Consider the following 18,420-nt stretch of genomic DNA (forward strand, 5'->3'; position numbering starts at 1 on the left):
GAATGTCTGAATGGGAAAGAAAGGTGATTTAAGCAATTTTGAGCGTGGCATGGTTGTTGGTGCCAGACGGGCCGGTCTGAGTATTTCACAATCTGCTCAGTTACTGGGATTTTCACGCACAACCATTTCTAGGGTTTACAAAGAATGGTGTGAAAAGGGAAAAACATCCAGTATGCGGCAGTCCTGTGGGCGAAAATGCCTTGTTGATGCTAGAGGTCAGAGGAGAATGGGCCGACTGATTCAAGCTGATAGAAGAGCAACTTTGACTGAAATAACCACTCGTTACAACCGAGGTATGCAGCAAAGCATTTGTGAAGCCACAACACGTACAACCTTGAGGCGGATGGGCTACAACAGCAGAAGACCCCACCGGGTACCACTCATCTCCACTACAAATAGGAAAAAGAGGCTACAATTTGCACAAGCTCACCAAAATTGGACAGTTGAAGACTGGAAAAATGTTGCCTGGTCTGATGAGTCTCGATTTCTGTTGAGCCATTCAGATGGTAGAGTCAGAATTTGGCGTAAACAGAATGAGAACATGGATCCATCATGCCTTGTTACCACTGTGCAGGCTGGTGGTGGTGGTGTAATGGTGTGGGGGATGTTTTCTTGGCACACTTTAGGCCCCTTAGTGCCAATTGGGCATCGTTTAAATGCCACGGCCTACCTGAGCATTGTTTCTGACCATGTCCATCCCTTTATGACCACCATGTACCCATCCTCTGATGGCTACTTCCAGCAGGATAATTCACCATGTCACAAAGGTCGAATCATTTCAAATTGGTTTCTTGAACATGACAATGAGTTCACTGTACTAAACTGGCCCCCACAGTCACCAGATCTCAACCCAATAGAGCATCTTTGGGATGTGGTGGAACGGGAGCTTCGTGCCCTGGATGTGCATCCCACAAATCTCCATCAACTGCAAGATGCTATCCTATCAATATGGGCCAACATTTCTAAAGAATGCTTTCAGCACCTTGTTGAATCAATGCCACGTAGAATTAAGGCAGTTCTGAAGGCGAAAGGGGGTCAAACACAGCATTAGTATGGTGTTCCTAATAATCCTTTAGGTGAGTGTATATCCACTGGCAAGACAGATGAATTTAATGAAATATCATTTTAGCTATCAACATGATTGAAATCCTTGTCTGACTTGTCAAGATTAAGTTTTCACATTTTGATGGTTCCCCCCACAGTTGACAGAAACCATTAGAGATGATGTCCCCCTCTCTGCAGCAAAAAGTTACTATATCACTCTTCATATCCATCTGTGCACATGTTCCCAGTTCAGATCACCTATCCTTGGTATAAATGCAATCACAACAAAATGTGAACAGAAGATGTTGAAATTTACTTTAATTTATGGAGGATCTGTTTGGATGTTTGTTGGTTGGTTTAATTTGCAAACAGATTTCAGTCAATGCTCTCCAGATCTAATTACATAAAGCTATTTTATGCAATTAATAAAGAAATGTAAGTGCAGATACTGACCATTCATTTTTTAATGAAACACAATGCAACAAGGTTGTGTGAAGCAATTACTTTATTGCACTAAGTTTGAAAAGTCATCACGCATGCTGACAGCAATATCGTAGCCTTGGTAACTTCAATTGTTTTATTAGCAAACAAGAAACAAAAACTAAAATAATAAAAAAACAACCTCAATTTCTGTACAGATCAAAGTATAGTACAATATATATACTATTATAATACACTGGCTTACATTACATATAATTAGTACAGCAGTCACAAAGAAACAAACCTCAGGTTTGTTGAAAATAACCAGTGTTGTCTGGACTAGGTAAGTATACTACCTCTTTTCACTTCTTTCCTTGAACTGACAATTATATAGACTATATTCTAGAACAGAACTATATACACACTAACACAAACTATTTATACACATTCTAACAACATCCCCTCTTACTCTGAAAGTGCTCAAACATGTTTGTTTACATTTCGTTTTGGACAACCCACTCATAGCATTTAATGCTCTGTGGCTGTTAAGTTATTGCTCAGCCTCAATTTTTAAGATGGAGTGAGAATTCCCTCTCTTTAAGAACATAGGTAAAGTTCAACATCACTTCTGAATCTGGATTGTGTCAGCAGTCGAACTGGCACAGTAAGAGTTCCAAAGTTGTCCCATACGTAAAGACAATGGCACAGAAATTGGAGTGCATTGCATCTGATGCAAGGTACATCACACGATGTCTACTGACTGCTATAATTTTCTGAATTTCACATACCACATTCATGAAATAGATGTACCACCATCATCAAAAACTATTTCACCACATTTAGGAACACTACATTTTGAGGCACCTTTTTAAAGACAGATATATACGTGTGTGTATGTGTTGACCTTAAAGTGTTTTTCTGTGAGGTTTTCACTTTTGTTTCTCCAAATACTCAGTTCATGAAGTCGTACACGGATACAGCAGTTACTCTTTATTTTATGGTCAGCGTCAACTGAAATGTAAGGCAAAAAGGAAGCAGATAAAGCAATATTTTCCATATGACATTTAATCTAATGAACTGTCCTGCAAGAAATACATGATAGGGACAAGCTTTTTCTTTTCTCTTTTTAAAGCTTGGACAATATCATGCTTCAGGTTATCTACACAAATGCAAGCGTAGACTTATCTTTCTGGAATAGAACAACCCACAGGGAAGACAGTGACTCAGCGACAATATTGCCCACAGAGTCTGGCTGAATATGTTATTACCACAGCAAATTGCAAATGTATTCTGCGAAACAAAAAGGGAATACAAATTAACTATTTTCACTTAAATGTGAAAGCGCTGTAGGATTCTATAGACATCCTAATAATGTTTTCATTGCATTCCAAATTATTAAGTCCTTTACTGTGTGGAATCCAGATTTCTGTGTTGTCTGGTGAAATTCCCCCCCAAAACTTGTCAGACTTGAAGAGAAATGAATGTTATAAGAGTAACTGTAGGCCTTAAATGTGCTGAGCTATATTAATATTACATTTTCTTACTTTTATGTATATACCCTGGTAACCATTTTATAGTTTTATCATTTATAATTCAGAGAATGAGGATATAAAGATCTATGTACACATCTTCCTTACTGTAAACCTGAGCTACTGGCTGTCAAAAAATACTGCAGTGCTGATGTGTTTCAAGAATATATTTAAAAATACCAATATATATGTAATCTAATTTAAAAGGACAGCAAAACCCACACAGCTAATGGTGGAAATCAGACAATAAAACAGTGGTACTATCCCCCAGATGTAAGAAGGCTTAGTTTTGACTTCTTTGACCCAGCCTAAATTATTAATTCTCAAAAAACATGTCCTCACTTTTTAGGTGCATATTGGATTCTGCAAGGCTATTCTGAACATTTCACTGGAATATCAATCCTAAAGCAAAAACATGAATTGATTGATTTTTGCTCAGTTTATCTTCTCTCACAATCACAAACTAAACTGAGAAATAAAATGCAAAAAGTACTGGATAAGCAGCTTTTATAGACTTCTGTTTTCATTAAAATACTCTGTAACCTATGAGAAGAATACAAATTGACCTATTCTTTGAAAATCTGCCTCACCATTAGTGAATGTACCCTGAAACTGAACCTAAGTTCCTGTATTTCATCACTCCAACCTAGTGCTAAATACAAAATACTGTTTTCTCTCACCAACATTAGATCGCTTTCATTGTTATAAATGTTTTTTTAAACTCATCATTAGCCTCATACTAATTGTTATAGATCACGACAAAAAGCACTATGTCTATATGGTCTGCATTTAAAGTGTGTGTGTGTGTGTGTGTGTGTGTTGAGGTGTAGGGGGGCTGTTAGCAATTCCAGAAATAATTCGATAGGGTTCCTTCAGTTCCCGTTTGCACAAAACTGGTAGTGTAAATTAAACACATTTATGTTACAATATAAATAAATAAAAAAGCTTCAGATTCGTCAAGTCTTTGTTATACAGGTATTTGTTGTGCCAAATCAACTAGTCTATTCAAGAAGAGGTTCTGCTGAGAGGGGAAAAAAAGGGGAAAATAATAATCACAATTTACCTACAAGTTCTTACTTTCAGATCAAACTTGTGTTTAATAATCTTTCAGAAGTAAACTTGAACTTCATTTGCAATAAAGTGATTGAAATACCATTAAGATTTATCATCTACCTCCAAAATGCAGTTGGTGCCAGGCTGCAGTGTTTTGTTAGTGCTAAGTGCTTAGTTTAATTACAATGAATTTAACACCAGCATAAAGTGGCAACAAAACCATTGTATAAGAAGCACAAAGCCCCTTTGTGAATATGAATAGAAAGAAAGTAGATTGTATTAAAGCTGCACTACTATTCATAGTATGGTTTATGAGGAACAAATCTTTGCTAACAAAGAGCAAAATTGTATTTTAGATCCCGATTGTGATTGTTTTGTTCTAAATTAAGGACAGTATGGACCATACTATTATAAGGTGTGCTTGGTTACAACTACTAGCAAAAATTTCCGATGGTCCACTATGACCACAATCAGTGGTCCCCTCAACCTCTGGTCTATTCATTCAGAAGTCTTAAGACTTAAATGATGTTTAAAGAAACGAATTCCACATGATGAAACCACACATACAGAAGAGCTAAGCTGTCTCTTGTGTTCTTGTTTTGTTTTGTTCACAGTGCATGTCCTATATACAGAGATTTGATAATCCTCCTGGGCAGCAGTAAGGCAGAAGCTTTCATGTGCACTACCAATCTTAAACTTGCTGTCATGCAGTAAAGACAAGAGAAAATACAGAAATCCTATGCTTTGATACAACCCAACTGGTTCACTACATCAAGCCCCCGTTATACGCAGCCTAGCCTATTATGGATCATACTTAGGGTATGACTTCTCCAACTGAAACAAAGGTCAATGAAGCACTTTTCCCATCAGGAGTGATCCATTGGTTCAGTGGCATTGGTCACATCTGTGTCCTGGCTATCCATGTCTTCCAGTTCCTCTGTGGTCATGCCTTTCCCTGTCGGCTTACTTGCAGTCATTTCCACCATGCTGCTTATGCCAGCAGTCACTTCCATCCCTGAAGTCTTGTGGCCCCCGGTCCCCGAGCCAGACTCGGACGCAGTCATTCTGGTACTTTCTGTCCTACTTGTTGAGGTTCCAGCATCTGCCTTCCTTGGAGTGGCGTCTCCCCCACTCCCAGAATCCCCTAGGCTTTGTTCTCGTAAATGCCTGTCCATGGAGGCCTGAATGGAGGACACCATCTCCTGCAGCTTTTTGCGCTGGGCCTCAATCATGCTGGGGTCCAGGTGCCTTCCATCCTTCATGGTCACAAACCCGGGGGCCATGCGAACCAGCTCCTTGGCCGTGTCCTCGGAGATGTCGGAGAGATCCGCCTCCTGCTTGGAGACGCTGCCGCTCAGGTCCACCCCGCTGCTGTGCTTCCGTGAGATGGGCTTCTCCTTGGGCCTCTGATCCGGGGGTGGGCTGCCGGTTGCGCTCCCCAGAGAGTGGCCTCTGCCCTGGAAGGCAGTTACATTGTGCGACTGCTCGGACTTCTTCCTGACCACTCCTCCGCTACCGAGCTTCAGCAAGCCATGGGAAGGGCTGCCCTCTCTGCTCCTGGAGGCCACCTCAGAGCGCAGCTGTGTCAGAGCCTCTTTCACCAGGTCCTCCACGTCAGGGCCCACAGGGAAATGTCCTGCAGTGTCTACACACAGCTCCAGGCGATCCTCGGACGCGTTGTACACGAAGGTCTTCCCTGGCATGTGGGGCAGAGTGCAGTGTTTGCCATCCATCAAACCTACAGAGAGGAAACAAGAAAGGCACACCCTGAATTACATATCCCTGGGCCGGTAAGGCTGCAAACTCTATTCCCGATAAAAAGAGGAACATGAGGCTGACATAATTACAGTCTAAGTTTGTTAAAGCAGTTTCTAAATGTATTTCTAAATTATCTTATTAATTTCTTTACTGGCAAATTCCATTAACTAAAACTGAATATTGTCACAAGCTTTGAGGACAAAGAGAGGGGGAGGGTTTAGATTTGATTCGGGTATCTGTTCTCTAACTTTGAGCTTGATTGAATCAAAACAATATCCTCCCGGGGAATCACAATGTACAAATTTGTAGCCTCTCATGGTTTAATTTATTTAGTTTCTGCTACTTAAAATGCAAAAGGTTACAGGTTACAGATGTAGTTAAGATGTAGTACTGTCCAAAAAAGTTTATTTTAGAATATGAAAGTTGCATTACATACTGGAACATGTTCTGCTAAATTAAGGGTGTGTAAAAAGTCACTAAAGTAGATACAATACAATACCCATGTCTTTCTTCATGATGTTGTAGAAAACTCCACCTTGCTGAAATAAGTGAGGCAACTTCTTTGCGTAAGACCAGACATCCTCTCCTGTAAAAACATAAGCAGAGAGCTCATAACCAGGAGTCTATAGAGGCTCTAATTAGCCTCACCTGCTGTTATATGGAAACACATTGATAAAATAGTTTGTGACATTAGATTAAACTTAATCATCATAATTTAAGATACAAATGAAGTAGCTGCCAATTGCAATTGACTACAATTCAGTGTTATGTATCCAATATTAATGTACTTATTCTGTTTGACATTGTGGTCTAGTTCATCCGATTTAACGTCCACTAGTCCTAAATAAACGATCACAGTTGAAGCTATTCAGTGCTGTACCTGCTTAGAACAAATGTGCTGCTAGAATATCATAAACACATTGCATTAGATTATAATAAGCAAACAAAAACGCACAACATACACTATATAGGCCTACCCTATTTATTAGAACATAAGAACATAAGAAAGCTTACAAACGAGAGGAGGCCATTCAACCCATTGTGCTCGTTTGATGTCCATTAATAACTAAGTGATCCAAGAATCCTATCCAGTCTGACTTTCAATGTTCCCAAATTTTCAGCTTCTACCACATCGCTGGGGAGTTTGTTCCAGATTGTGACTACTCTCTGGAGATTGGAGAAGATTGCTATTGAAAATGGTAACAGAAAATGTAAACCTAACAAAATATATTAGGCTACTTACGCCAAAGTAATTGTTCCAAAGCTTAAGCCATCAGCAATCAAAAAATACACACACACAAAAACAAAAGTCTCAAGTTTAAATCTAATGTAACCAATTGTTTCATATTTGATGGGCTTCTATTTTCCATTACTGACAATTTGAGCTAATAGTATATTGACCTGCTGAAAGGCTAATCTCATGGTATATTACAAGGTAATTAAATCCCAGTGCTATAGCAGGAGACAAGGACCTGGGAGAGCCAAGGATCAAATTCAAGTTGTACCAAGATGACCTTTGGCAATTCACTTGACCTGCTGTTCAACCTACAGACTGGAGGACCAGCAATAGTTCAGTGAGACAGATCCCAGCATTCTGTTCAGGAAAGGGGTGCAGTGCTGAGCCATTTAAAGGTAGAATAAATCAGATTGCTCTAGAGCAATGGCAGAATACAAAAATGTGCATGATTGTTCAGTCTAGCTCTGTGACAACATCAGCAGGTATAGTTTAAAAAAAAAAATCTCCCCTAGCAGTGAGAGTATAATAATAACAGCCTGATATTATAGCCAAAGCAATTTAATGGCTGGTTTCACAGACCTTGATTAAGACTAGTCTAGGATTACTCTACCTAAAAAGAATTTGAGTAGTCCATGACTAGTGCAATTTTGGGTTTGGCTAGTGGGTAGTGAGTTATATACTGTGTTACTACACCCTCTTAAGCATTATTTGGCAGTGTTACGCACAGCTCCTGTACACAGAAGTTACACTGTATTCCTGCAATGCGCACATTGTTTAAAAGGTTATTCTCTTGGGTACCAGCGCGTTTCATTCTCAAACACATCCGATTTACAGTTTCCATGTCACCTGCCGTCACTCAGAGCCCGGGGGGTAAAATAAGTCTGCTCCTGGGGGTGGGGGTGGGTCTCATTCAGACTTTCACAAATCACTCAGTTTCGATCGGATTTATTTGCAAAATAGGCTTGTTTTGTTCAGTATATATTAATTGATGTCCTATTAAACATGGAGAAGTTCAGATCCAATTATGTAACATTGTTGTTTATTAGTACACTAGGGTTGTGATGAAGTTCGATTCTGCATTCGCAGATGTCGAACTTTGCACATGTTTAGCAAATCCAAACTCCGTCGAATACTAAACCAAACGAATTTGAAATTGTAGCAAAATATTTTTGTCTACCACTGCAACACGCACATGCATGAATTCAGTCCACTCATTCACTCAGTACGGTTCAGATGTTCTTTTACAGAGAGACTGGATTATGTGATTGTTACAGATAGGGCTGTAATGCTGTCGGAGTGCACTAGACCAGAGCGCCACTCCGGCACTTTAAAATCCAGGCAGAACTCCTCCTCTGACACAGGGGTCTAGTGGAGCCGGCAGAGCGGCGCCACTCTTTCAACCCCATGCTTCTCAATTCTAAATATTTAAAATTATTAATAAATGTATTTAAAACATTTCCTTACGCTGTGTATATGTATGGAATAATATGAAGAGAATAAGTAATAAAGCCCTCTTATTAACGTAACAATTAATATAAAAACAGTGCGTTCAGCACCTGCTCCTTTTTATTCTACAACTACACCGCAGAGAATGTTTCACACTGTTAGAAAGCTTTCACACTGAGTCTCAGCTTTCATGGGATACCAAACACTTGGCAAACAAACAACTAAGGGGTTAAATTTTGTTAAACAAAACAATTCCATGATTTCTCCAATTGTTTATTTGTTCTATGCTTTAATTTCACGGAGACATTAAACTGCATCAATTTCAATAAAAACTTGAAAAAAATTAGGTGTTCTAAAACTTTTGACCAGTAGTGTGTGTATGTGTGTGTGTGTGTGTGTATATATATATATATATACATACATATATACACTCACCTAAAGGATTATTAGGAACACCTGTTCAATTTCTCATTAATGCAATTATCTAACCAACCAATCACATGGCAGTTGCTTCAATGCATTTAGGGGTGTGGTCCTGGTCAAGACAATCTCCTGAAGTCAGAATTTGGCGTAAACAGAATGAGAACATGGATCCATCATGCCTTGTTACCACTGTGCAGGCTGGTGGTGGTGGTGTAATGGTGTGGGGGATGTTTTCTTGGCACACTTTAGGCCCCTTAGTGCCAATTGGGCATCATTTAAATGCCACGGCCTACCTGAGCATTGTTTCTGACCATGTCCATCCCTTTATGACCACCATGTACCCATCCTCTGATGGCTACTTCCAGCAGTATAATGCACCATGTCACAAAGGTCGAATCATTTCAAATTGGTTTCTTGAACATGACAATGAGTTCACTGTACTAAACTGGCCCCCACAGTCACCAGATCTCAACTCAATAGAGCATCTTTGGGATGTGGTGGAACGGGAGCTTCGTGCCCTGGATGTGCATCCCACAAATCTCCATCAACTGCAAGATGCTATCCTATCAATATGGGCCAACATTTCTAAAGAATGCTTTCAGCACCTTGTTGAATCAATGCCACATAGAATTAAGGCAGTTCTGAAGGCGAAAGGGGGTCAAACACAGTATTAGTATGGTGTTCCTAATAATCCTTTAGGTGAGTGTATGTGTATATATATATATATATATATATATATATATATATATATATATATATATATATACACACATATACACACACACACAAAAAAAGGCAAATTCACTGATAGGATTTCTCAACTAAAATGGCTGTATGGATACTGCCTGTACAGTTAATAATCGTAGAAGCTGAAACCACAGCTCTTGTTGTCAGAAAGCAGGTCTAACTTCAATTGAAATATGAAAATGTCTGACATCATTCAATACATTTTCTGCAGATGTAGCCTAATTCTACTTTACATTTTTTGAAAGATGGGGGGAGGGGGAGGCAGGTTTGTTTTGTAAAGTAATGAGCACTGCATTTTACTGTTCATAGTTTGTGTATATTATGTACTGAAATGCACCATGATCATTATTGTGTTATTGTGTGACTGAACTGCCTGCTTTGATTGTTTTCATTGTGAAAGCCCTGATATCTACAGTAGTTCACACTAACACAAGCAGCTGGTTCTGTGAGAATCTGCAATGGTCCACATAGTTTCAACTGGAAGCCATTTTTAAATATTTTTTTAAAAATATTAAAAACAAAATATTAAAAATAATATTTAAAAAATATATAAACATGCATACATCATTGATTGTAAAACACCCAGCATTTTCACCTGCTGTTGCAACTCATGTTATTCAGAGGGTTGGACTATACTTTCTGTGAAATCCTACAAGGTGTGTGCAGAACTAATTTTAATGCATTAGGCTAACACATGGCCTCTTAAAAGCCATACAAAACAGTTTTTCCCTCTAGCAAATCATATAATTTAGAAACAAAGTATGTTAGAAAAACAAAGCACTTGGAAGCATTAATGTTCTGCATTATGAGTTTTGACAAAGGATGATTAGGAAACAACAAAATGTCTAATATTATAATAAAACCTCAGCAGTCAAAAAGACAATCTCACTCCACTCACACCAAGAATCCTATAAATGTTCACTGCTCTTTTTCTTTATTAAATTTGTTATACAAATCTTTCTCCTTGTACAGGGAGGCCACTATAGACCAATAACAATAAAACAATAAAACAACAAACCCCTTTGCTGCAAGAATGTTCCAGGCATTGTAACACATGGTTCAGTTTTACAGATGTATCCGAACTGTTCAGTTTTGTTAACCGGACACTGTCTCCATCCTCCATCAAACCAGCCAGTGTCATAAGAGTAATATAAAATGTGGTTTTCATGTCGGCAGTAAGGAAACTTTTAAACAAAACGGCGGATCTTTGATTTAAGTGTTGGTTGCACCATATTATATAGTAATAATGCTTTTCTTCATGATTTTTCTGTGTAGATTTGCAGTTTACAAATCCTTGATTATGCACTGTCATACAGGCAATACGTTCTCACAGCTGAATATGCTGCAGATCATCTGAAACCAACCCACTCACTGCAGTAATAATGTGGGATTCTTACTCCCCTTAATATCTGAAACACTAATTTTGCTTGTGATTGTAAGAGCAGTTTTATCAGCCTTTCCCTGGATTGTGGTTCAGTAGATGTCACCAGAAAAAAAAACACCTCAAAGATGCCTTATTATTGTTATACTTTTGTTGCTTATAAATGTGAAATAGTCCTCATATGGTTAGCCTTTTTTCCTTCATATTTTGGTATTGTACATCTTCAAGCTCACATTTATATTTATACATGCATAAGCCAACAAAACACTAGAAATGTAGTGGACTAGGCTTTATAGAACTACGGCAATAGTATCTTACACTGGTAGTAAGAGCAACAAGAGTTAAGATTCTAGATGTACATCTAAAATCGATTGTAAGCCCTTAATGTTAAAGATTCCACTTATTTTAATTCTTAATTCTCACCTTTTCTAAAACACTATGGTTTCATTACAATGGACAGCATTCTCTACATCACCTCCCTCCACAATACCCCCAAAAGAATATCAGATAACTAAAGTAGCCTTATCAAATCCCAACCCATATGAGTCATTTTTCATTTCCTCAATCTTCAAGTAAGTCTACAGCAAGGCCTTTAAAGCATTGCTTAAAACAAATGCCGGAGAAAGGAGGAGACCATTAAACAGCTTCACTTCACTTGCATACTTTTTCCTCACAAAGAGCTCATGGATTTCAATAGAAACCTACTGAACAAAATTCACGCTCTTTACAGTATCTTGAGAAATCACTGTTTTCATTCTCACTGCTTCCCACACTTTACCAAATGTACAATGACTGCTATAATGCAAGAATTGTTATAATGAAATAAAAATAAAGGCCTACCTTTTTGCAAGAGATCATTTTCAAAGAGTTCAAGCAAATGACATTAGTTTAAAAATATACGTAAAATTGAGATAAAAGAAACCAATGCTTTTTAGTTTTTTTTTTCAGGATCATACAAAAATGTAATTCCAATGATACATAAAATAACACTTATTATGTTATTTAGAAGAATGCTCAACAAAATTGATATTTTTTTTGGCTTTGATTCACTGGAACCTGTGACATTATCATATTAACCTTCTCTGTAATGATAGAGCATGTTTTCGAATAGTTCCTGACTCACTGCAGCATTTTATTTTGTAACTAAGAGAAAATTGTAATCTTGCCATTTTAGCCCATGATTTCTCTAATAAACACCAAATGAATCCCACAGAATCATTCTGAATGGTAATTAGGAACATGGTGTAATAGAGAAAAACAGATTGTCTGATAGATTGCAGTGCTGAATTAGATTTCAAATGCAGCTCACTCTTTGAATTACTGTATATGAAAATCTCACACAGAATTATACAATCTGCTGTCTGAAAAAATCCTGTTTGCTCTGATGTTAGAACCAGGGTACCCAGCAATAGCTAAGGTCTTGGATTACATGTCAGAGGTCACTGAAATTAAATCATCAAGTCATTAAAATAATCGGTGTAAGAAACTAAATATTTTACCATTATTCTAACTCAAAAATACGATTTGTGCTTAGCTCATGTTGTAGTAAAGACAAGACCATTGGAGTGGGAAAGTGTCAGCATGGGACTGAAACTACCCGAAACCAGCAAACCCTTGACTAGAACTGCTGTATTGATGCTGTAGGTTTAACTAATATTGTGGAACTTACTTTCAAAATATCCACCAATGATTTTCTATAATTTTAAGAATACTATACTGGCATAAATACTAGGTTATATGAAATATGTCAACCAGATGACAGAAGAAGCAGATGTCTCCTATAATAAGGTCTTTCTTTAAACAGAATCAGAGACTATTTGCTTATAATGTATATTTAAACAAATATAGAGAAACAGACACATAGATAGATAGATAGATAGATAGATAGACACAGATAGATAGATAGATAGATAGATAGATAGATAGATAGATAGATAGATAGATAGATAGATAGATAGATAGATAGATAGATAGATAGATAGATAGATAGATAGATAGATAGATAGATAGATAGATAGATAGATAGATAGATAGATAGATAGATAGATAGATAGATAGATAGATAGTGGTGTGCCCCCTCAGTTCAAGTGATTTCTGTCAGAGTACATTTTCACATGGTTTGTGCAACAAGGGAAAATAGAAAGTTAACTGATGAAGGACAAGTGAAAGAAATGAAACCAAAAGTAACAATCTCCCTCCAATATTAGTATGACTACTTAGCACTTACTCACTGTAAGCTTTATACCTAATAGCAAAACTTAATTATACTCACCCATTAAGGTTGCTAGAAGGCAGAGGGAGGACATCTCAAGATCAATGTTATCCTGCAGCTCTCTGGAGTTCACTCTGCTGGAAGAGGCAGGCTCCTCGCTCTTGACTGCATGGAGGGCAGATGTGGAGGTGGAGGTGGAGGCAGCAGGGGCTGCCACTTCTTTCTCCTTGGGATCCCTCACCACCTCCAGAGTCACCCTGTCCCCATGCTGCAGGGGCACTGGCTCATTCTCCTGCCCCTCCTTAGGGGGGAAAAGTTCCTTCGGAGGGAAGTCATAGCGGATACACTGCTGGGCTGGAGGCACAGCAAATTCTTTGGCAATGCTCTTCTGGAGTTCTGAGAAAGTAGTCTCTGCCTGGAGTGTCAGCATGGCCTGCCGTCCATCATTGGTGGTCACACGGATCTTTTTCTCCTTATTAGACTTAGGCGAGTAAGGAGCTTTGGTGGGGGTGGCAGGGGTTGAAGAGGTTGCTTCTCGGACGGGGCCTGGAGAAGCAGGTCTCATCTGACCTTTCTGCTCCTGCTTCAGCTTGTCCGTCCTCTTTTTTTGTGTGACTGAGGCGTGCTCGCTGATGCTCTGCTGCAGATGTCGCTCTGCTTTGCTCATGTTAAGCTCCTCTTTATGTAGGGTCTTTGCTTTCTGGCCAGTCAAGATTATTTTGGTTGGAGGCTGCACCTCCCCGGCTGCCTGCCCTTCCAGGACCTCACCCAGCCTCTGTGCGTGCGCCCCATCGATAGCCACAGGGTTGTACTCGTCAGGATTCTTCTTGGCAGTGTGATTTAAAATGGTGTTCACAACTTTTTGCACCAGGATCTCACTCCCAAACTCGCCTGGGAAATGTTTGGTGACCAATTTCATGGCAACATCATAAACATTGCTGTTCAGGCTGGCATCAGTCTCATACTGGAACCAGTACACCGTCTCCCTCACCACCCTGCCTCCCCATTCCAGAGTGATGGGGAAGGCCTCGGGCAGATTGTCATACTCCTTCCCTTCCCAGAAATGCCTGAACCCACAGCCACACTTGCCCCCTTGAGAGCGGGTGTTGGTTCTGTCCCCATCCAAGTATACCACAGAGCCATCCCCGCGGACGTGGCGCACAGAAGTGCCATGACACCAGTTGCATGCATTTAATTGGCTCAGCTTGTAGTCAGGAAGCAAAACATCCCTATCAGGGTCATAAGAGCATACAACGTTGTTCAGGGGGAAGCTGTAATTCTTGTCAGGCCGCAGCTGCCCATGGGTGGTTTTGGCCAGATTGTAGAGCTTGCCCCCAGGGGCTAGCCACTCTGGAGGCACGTGGAGTTCTGAAAGTGCATTGCAGATCAAGCAGCGGTGAAGGCGGTTTTCCATTACAGCTTTTTTCGCAGCCTCTGTAACTTCTTCAGGCTGAACTCCTATTACACCTGTCCTTCTGTACACGTATTGATGCACGTCCGCCACCAGCGAGGGGTGGATGCCATGCTTATCCATAAAGACCTCTTCCATGGCACAAACTAGTCTCATCAGGTACTTGTCCTGCAAGCTTCTGTCTCCGCCAATTACACAGCTCCCATCGGTCTCCAGTTTAATGTATTTCTTGATGAGTTCTTGTGGTACGCCCCAGGCCTTTGGGAGCAGCCTTGCAGGCAATTTCGGCAGAGGGGCACTTTTTATTCCAACAAGTGGAATGTAGTGGTTGCGACCTGAGCTGCTCCAGGCGATGCATATGGGCTTGTTGAACTGCCCATCCTTCCCTTTGCACTTCTCCTCTGGTACCAGCCCTGGGAGGAAAGTGGCAGAATAGTCCCCTGAGCTCCTCATCCCACTCAGCGAGTCAAGCAAAATGATGGGGCGGTGCAAGACATTAGCCAACCCAAATATATGAATATTACGCAGTCCTAGGGGCACCCCCTCAGGTGGAATAAATAAGGGATCACACTCATTGATAATGTCCTCCCATTCTGCTGCATCGATGAAGTCTTGAAAGAGAGCCTTGTATCGATCCAGGTTTTGCTTGAAGTTTTGCTTTAAGTTTTCGCGCAGGGCATGCCAGAATAGTTCTCTGCCCACCAGTGCCCTAGACACAGCATGGACCAAGCAGTGTCCATCCCCATCGACATGCACAGGAATGAGGCACTCTTTATTCCAGTTGACTTTCTTCACCTCCTCCAAAGTGTCATGCAGATAAATAAGGCTGCCAGAGCGATCTTTGCCATAGCCAACAGTGGTCACATGCTCCTGCTCGATGAGAAAAGCCCTGTCCCCCAGCAGTGAACAGTCAAACATTTCTCCCTGGTTCATCTCTCTTAATAACTTGGCTTTCCCTGTCTGTTTATCCATTCCGTACCTGGTTAGGATTGGAGATAGCAGCTTACAGTGGTAGTTGGAGAGCCCCATCACTTTGACTAACTCGGATCCCTTTTTGGGGGCGCCGGTAACGCCGAGAAGGGCATTTCTTAGTAAATTATGAAGCACCACGTCCGGATCAGTGACTTCTTCCACTTTTAGGAGATTTCGCTGTTCATGCCGCTGCCCGCACTCAGTACATTCAATACTAACCGAGCCATAGGCTGGGAAGAACAGCCTCGCCTGGCATTTCGGGTCCGGGCAGGTACCTGACAAAATGCGCTTGTCCTTCTTCTTCAACCCCTGCTGCAAAGACATTTTTGCGAAACAATTGTTATAGTGTGTTGTCTTTAGAAAACCATTATAGACTACTCACCGGCGATTTATCAATTCCGTTTCACCTTACGCAGCTGTTATTTATCTCAATTGCAAAACCAAAACAACACGGAAGCGGTTCTTTTTTTTTATCGACTTTCTCACTATATGCTGCGGAACGTAACGGACCAGGCAAACGAGCAAAGGACTATGGGATTTGTAGTTTACGACAGCGGGGTTCTTCCATTCAGATAAATAGATCTCTGTTATATATTTAACAACAAATCCCAGAATGAATTGCGATCTGTTACACACGTTGTGACATGCTCATTGTCGACGGGAACTGTAGTTCATTTTTATAATAGTTGTCATCTGTATGTCCTTACAACGCAACATAATGAACTACAACTCCCACATTTCCCAGAACTGTCACTTGTTTTGTTTACCTTTTTGTTGCGTCAGTGCACCGGAAGGTAAAGAATCAATTGACCCAAGACTGCATCCGGTTAAGTCTGGGAGAAGAAAATCTCTCCTCATTTAGGATAAATAGTTTTTGCGTAGTATATTATTGATTCATTATTATTATTTTTAATTTTTAATATGCGGGTTAGTATCAATTATAGTTTGGTATGTTAGTCTAAGCAGTTTTATTACTAACCTTCCCTTCTCTCACGATCAAAGAGGGACACATAGCTGCAGTTCACATAAAACACTGTGCATGTGTACTGACTACCTTAACCCAGTGTAGTGATGCACACAGTGACATTTAGCTTTTTGTTTAGATGAGCGGAGGGACAGAAAAGGGGCAAACGTTACATTTAAACGCTTTGTTTTTATCAGTCAAAGTTGCCACGCTTCTCACCCTGCAGATCAATCGTCAAGATCAATCAACCCCTAGTTAACGCAATACATAGGCGTGCAACACTTCAAACTCGCATAGCTTTACTACTTTCATCTTCAAGATCACATTACCTCAATAGAAGCAGATTGATTTACAAACCCGTTGCATAAAACCCACTATAGCACAGGAGATGTGGAAGGGATCAGTGACATTGTCTGCTTTGTAGCTGACTTCATTACGCTTGATCCCAATGAAGGACAGCTGGGTGGGGAGAACTAATCTAAGGATGAGTCAACTTCTTAGGTACTAATGCTCTGGAGTTCATGGTTTCATATTAGGTATCTATAATGCATACGGGGAGGATTCATCCCACTCAATCATAGGTGCCACTTTATGAATAATGCAATCATTCAATGGAGTTATGCAGGGGTATACTTTGACATGTCCCCCCCTCTACACACACAACTCTGCAGCACTCCCATACAAACACTCTTCTGAAATGAAAGTTATGCCAATGCTGTACAGTGGGCTGGGATAGCCTAGGTCTTAAGGCCACTGGATGATATTGGGTACAAAAGCTCAAGCAACCTAAGTTACAGATTCACTGCATGATATTTCATATTAGCTGTGGAAGGAGTAAGTGATTGTCCTAATCATCATCCATCACATTCCTGCCACATGTAGACTATAAAAACTCCCAGAGAGATGACACAGGCAACAAGTCACTGTATCAGTCAGTCAATCACAAAAGTGTGTAAGAAGACAATAGTGTTGTAGGGGAGAGGAGAATGTCATGGTTGCTGCTTCATCTTCATCTGCTTCATCTTTGGCCCAAATAGAAAACCTGCTTATTATTGTATCGCTACACTACTGGTCTATGTGTTAGTGTTTGTAAGTCAGTGTGTGGGTGTGCCGGCTTCTTCTTTGCGATTAACACTGTCAGACCTCCACCTCACCACAACACTGTGAGCCCAGTGAGTGGGAACAGGGCTTATTCTGCATTACTGTCACTGTCTAGTCACGACTGTGGTGGTGTAGTCAGGTGCAAAGGCCAGCTCTGCAGCAGCAGATGGAGTGGAGGATAAGCATGATGTAGAGAATGGACAGATTCATTATATTTTCAAATAAAGGCATTGGTATATATATTTTATTGTTGCAGATGAATGTCCATACAAACTACTGGTTATTATAGAATTTGAAGCAGATGCAGAAAATCTGAATTACACCACATTCCAGTTTACTCTACACCTTTGTGGGTGTGCTTTTACCACAGTACACAATAAATAGTATATGTCATTGTGTTTTTTCCACAGTACACCACACTACACTTTACAGTGATCTAAGCATGGTTCTACTACAATGCACTTTACCATATATTTTCATGTTTTACAATAGTACACCACCTTACGCACCACCCTATTTATTTTTTCCACTGCACTACATTTGACCATATTCATACCATGTACAATACACTGTCCATTTTTTTCACCCCGGTACACCACCCTACACTTCACCATATTTGACCATGTTCCAGCACACTGCAAGTTCATACAAGATCAAAACCAATGTCACCTACATACAGGACTAAAAAGTGTCACGAGCCACCAAAACATGTTATGCTGGAG

At 40.1% G+C, this 18,420-nt stretch overlaps 1 protein-coding gene across 1 annotated transcript; it reads right to left on the minus strand.

The window, feature by feature from the left end:
- Positions 1 to 1,531: 1,531 nt before the first annotated feature.
- On the minus strand, positions 1,532 to 16,100 carry vcpip1 (valosin containing protein (p97)/p47 complex interacting protein 1). The gene is made up of 3 exons (XM_066720624.1): positions 13,311 to 16,100; positions 6,304 to 6,390; positions 1,532 to 5,784 (listed from the first exon to the last, which is right to left on the minus strand). Exons 1-3 carry the CDS (start codon positions 15,955 to 15,957, stop codon positions 4,913 to 4,915), a joined length of 3,606 nt encoding a protein of 1,201 aa, XP_066576721.1. The 5' UTR covers positions 15,958 to 16,100; the 3' UTR covers positions 1,532 to 4,912.
- Between the last annotated feature and the right edge of the window lie 2,320 nt (positions 16,101 to 18,420).

The sequence above is a fragment of the Amia ocellicauda genome, chromosome 2 (assembly GCF_036373705.1).
Source record: "Amia ocellicauda isolate fAmiCal2 chromosome 2, fAmiCal2.hap1, whole genome shotgun sequence".
Lineage (NCBI taxonomy): Eukaryota > Metazoa > Chordata > Actinopteri > Amiiformes > Amiidae > Amia > Amia ocellicauda.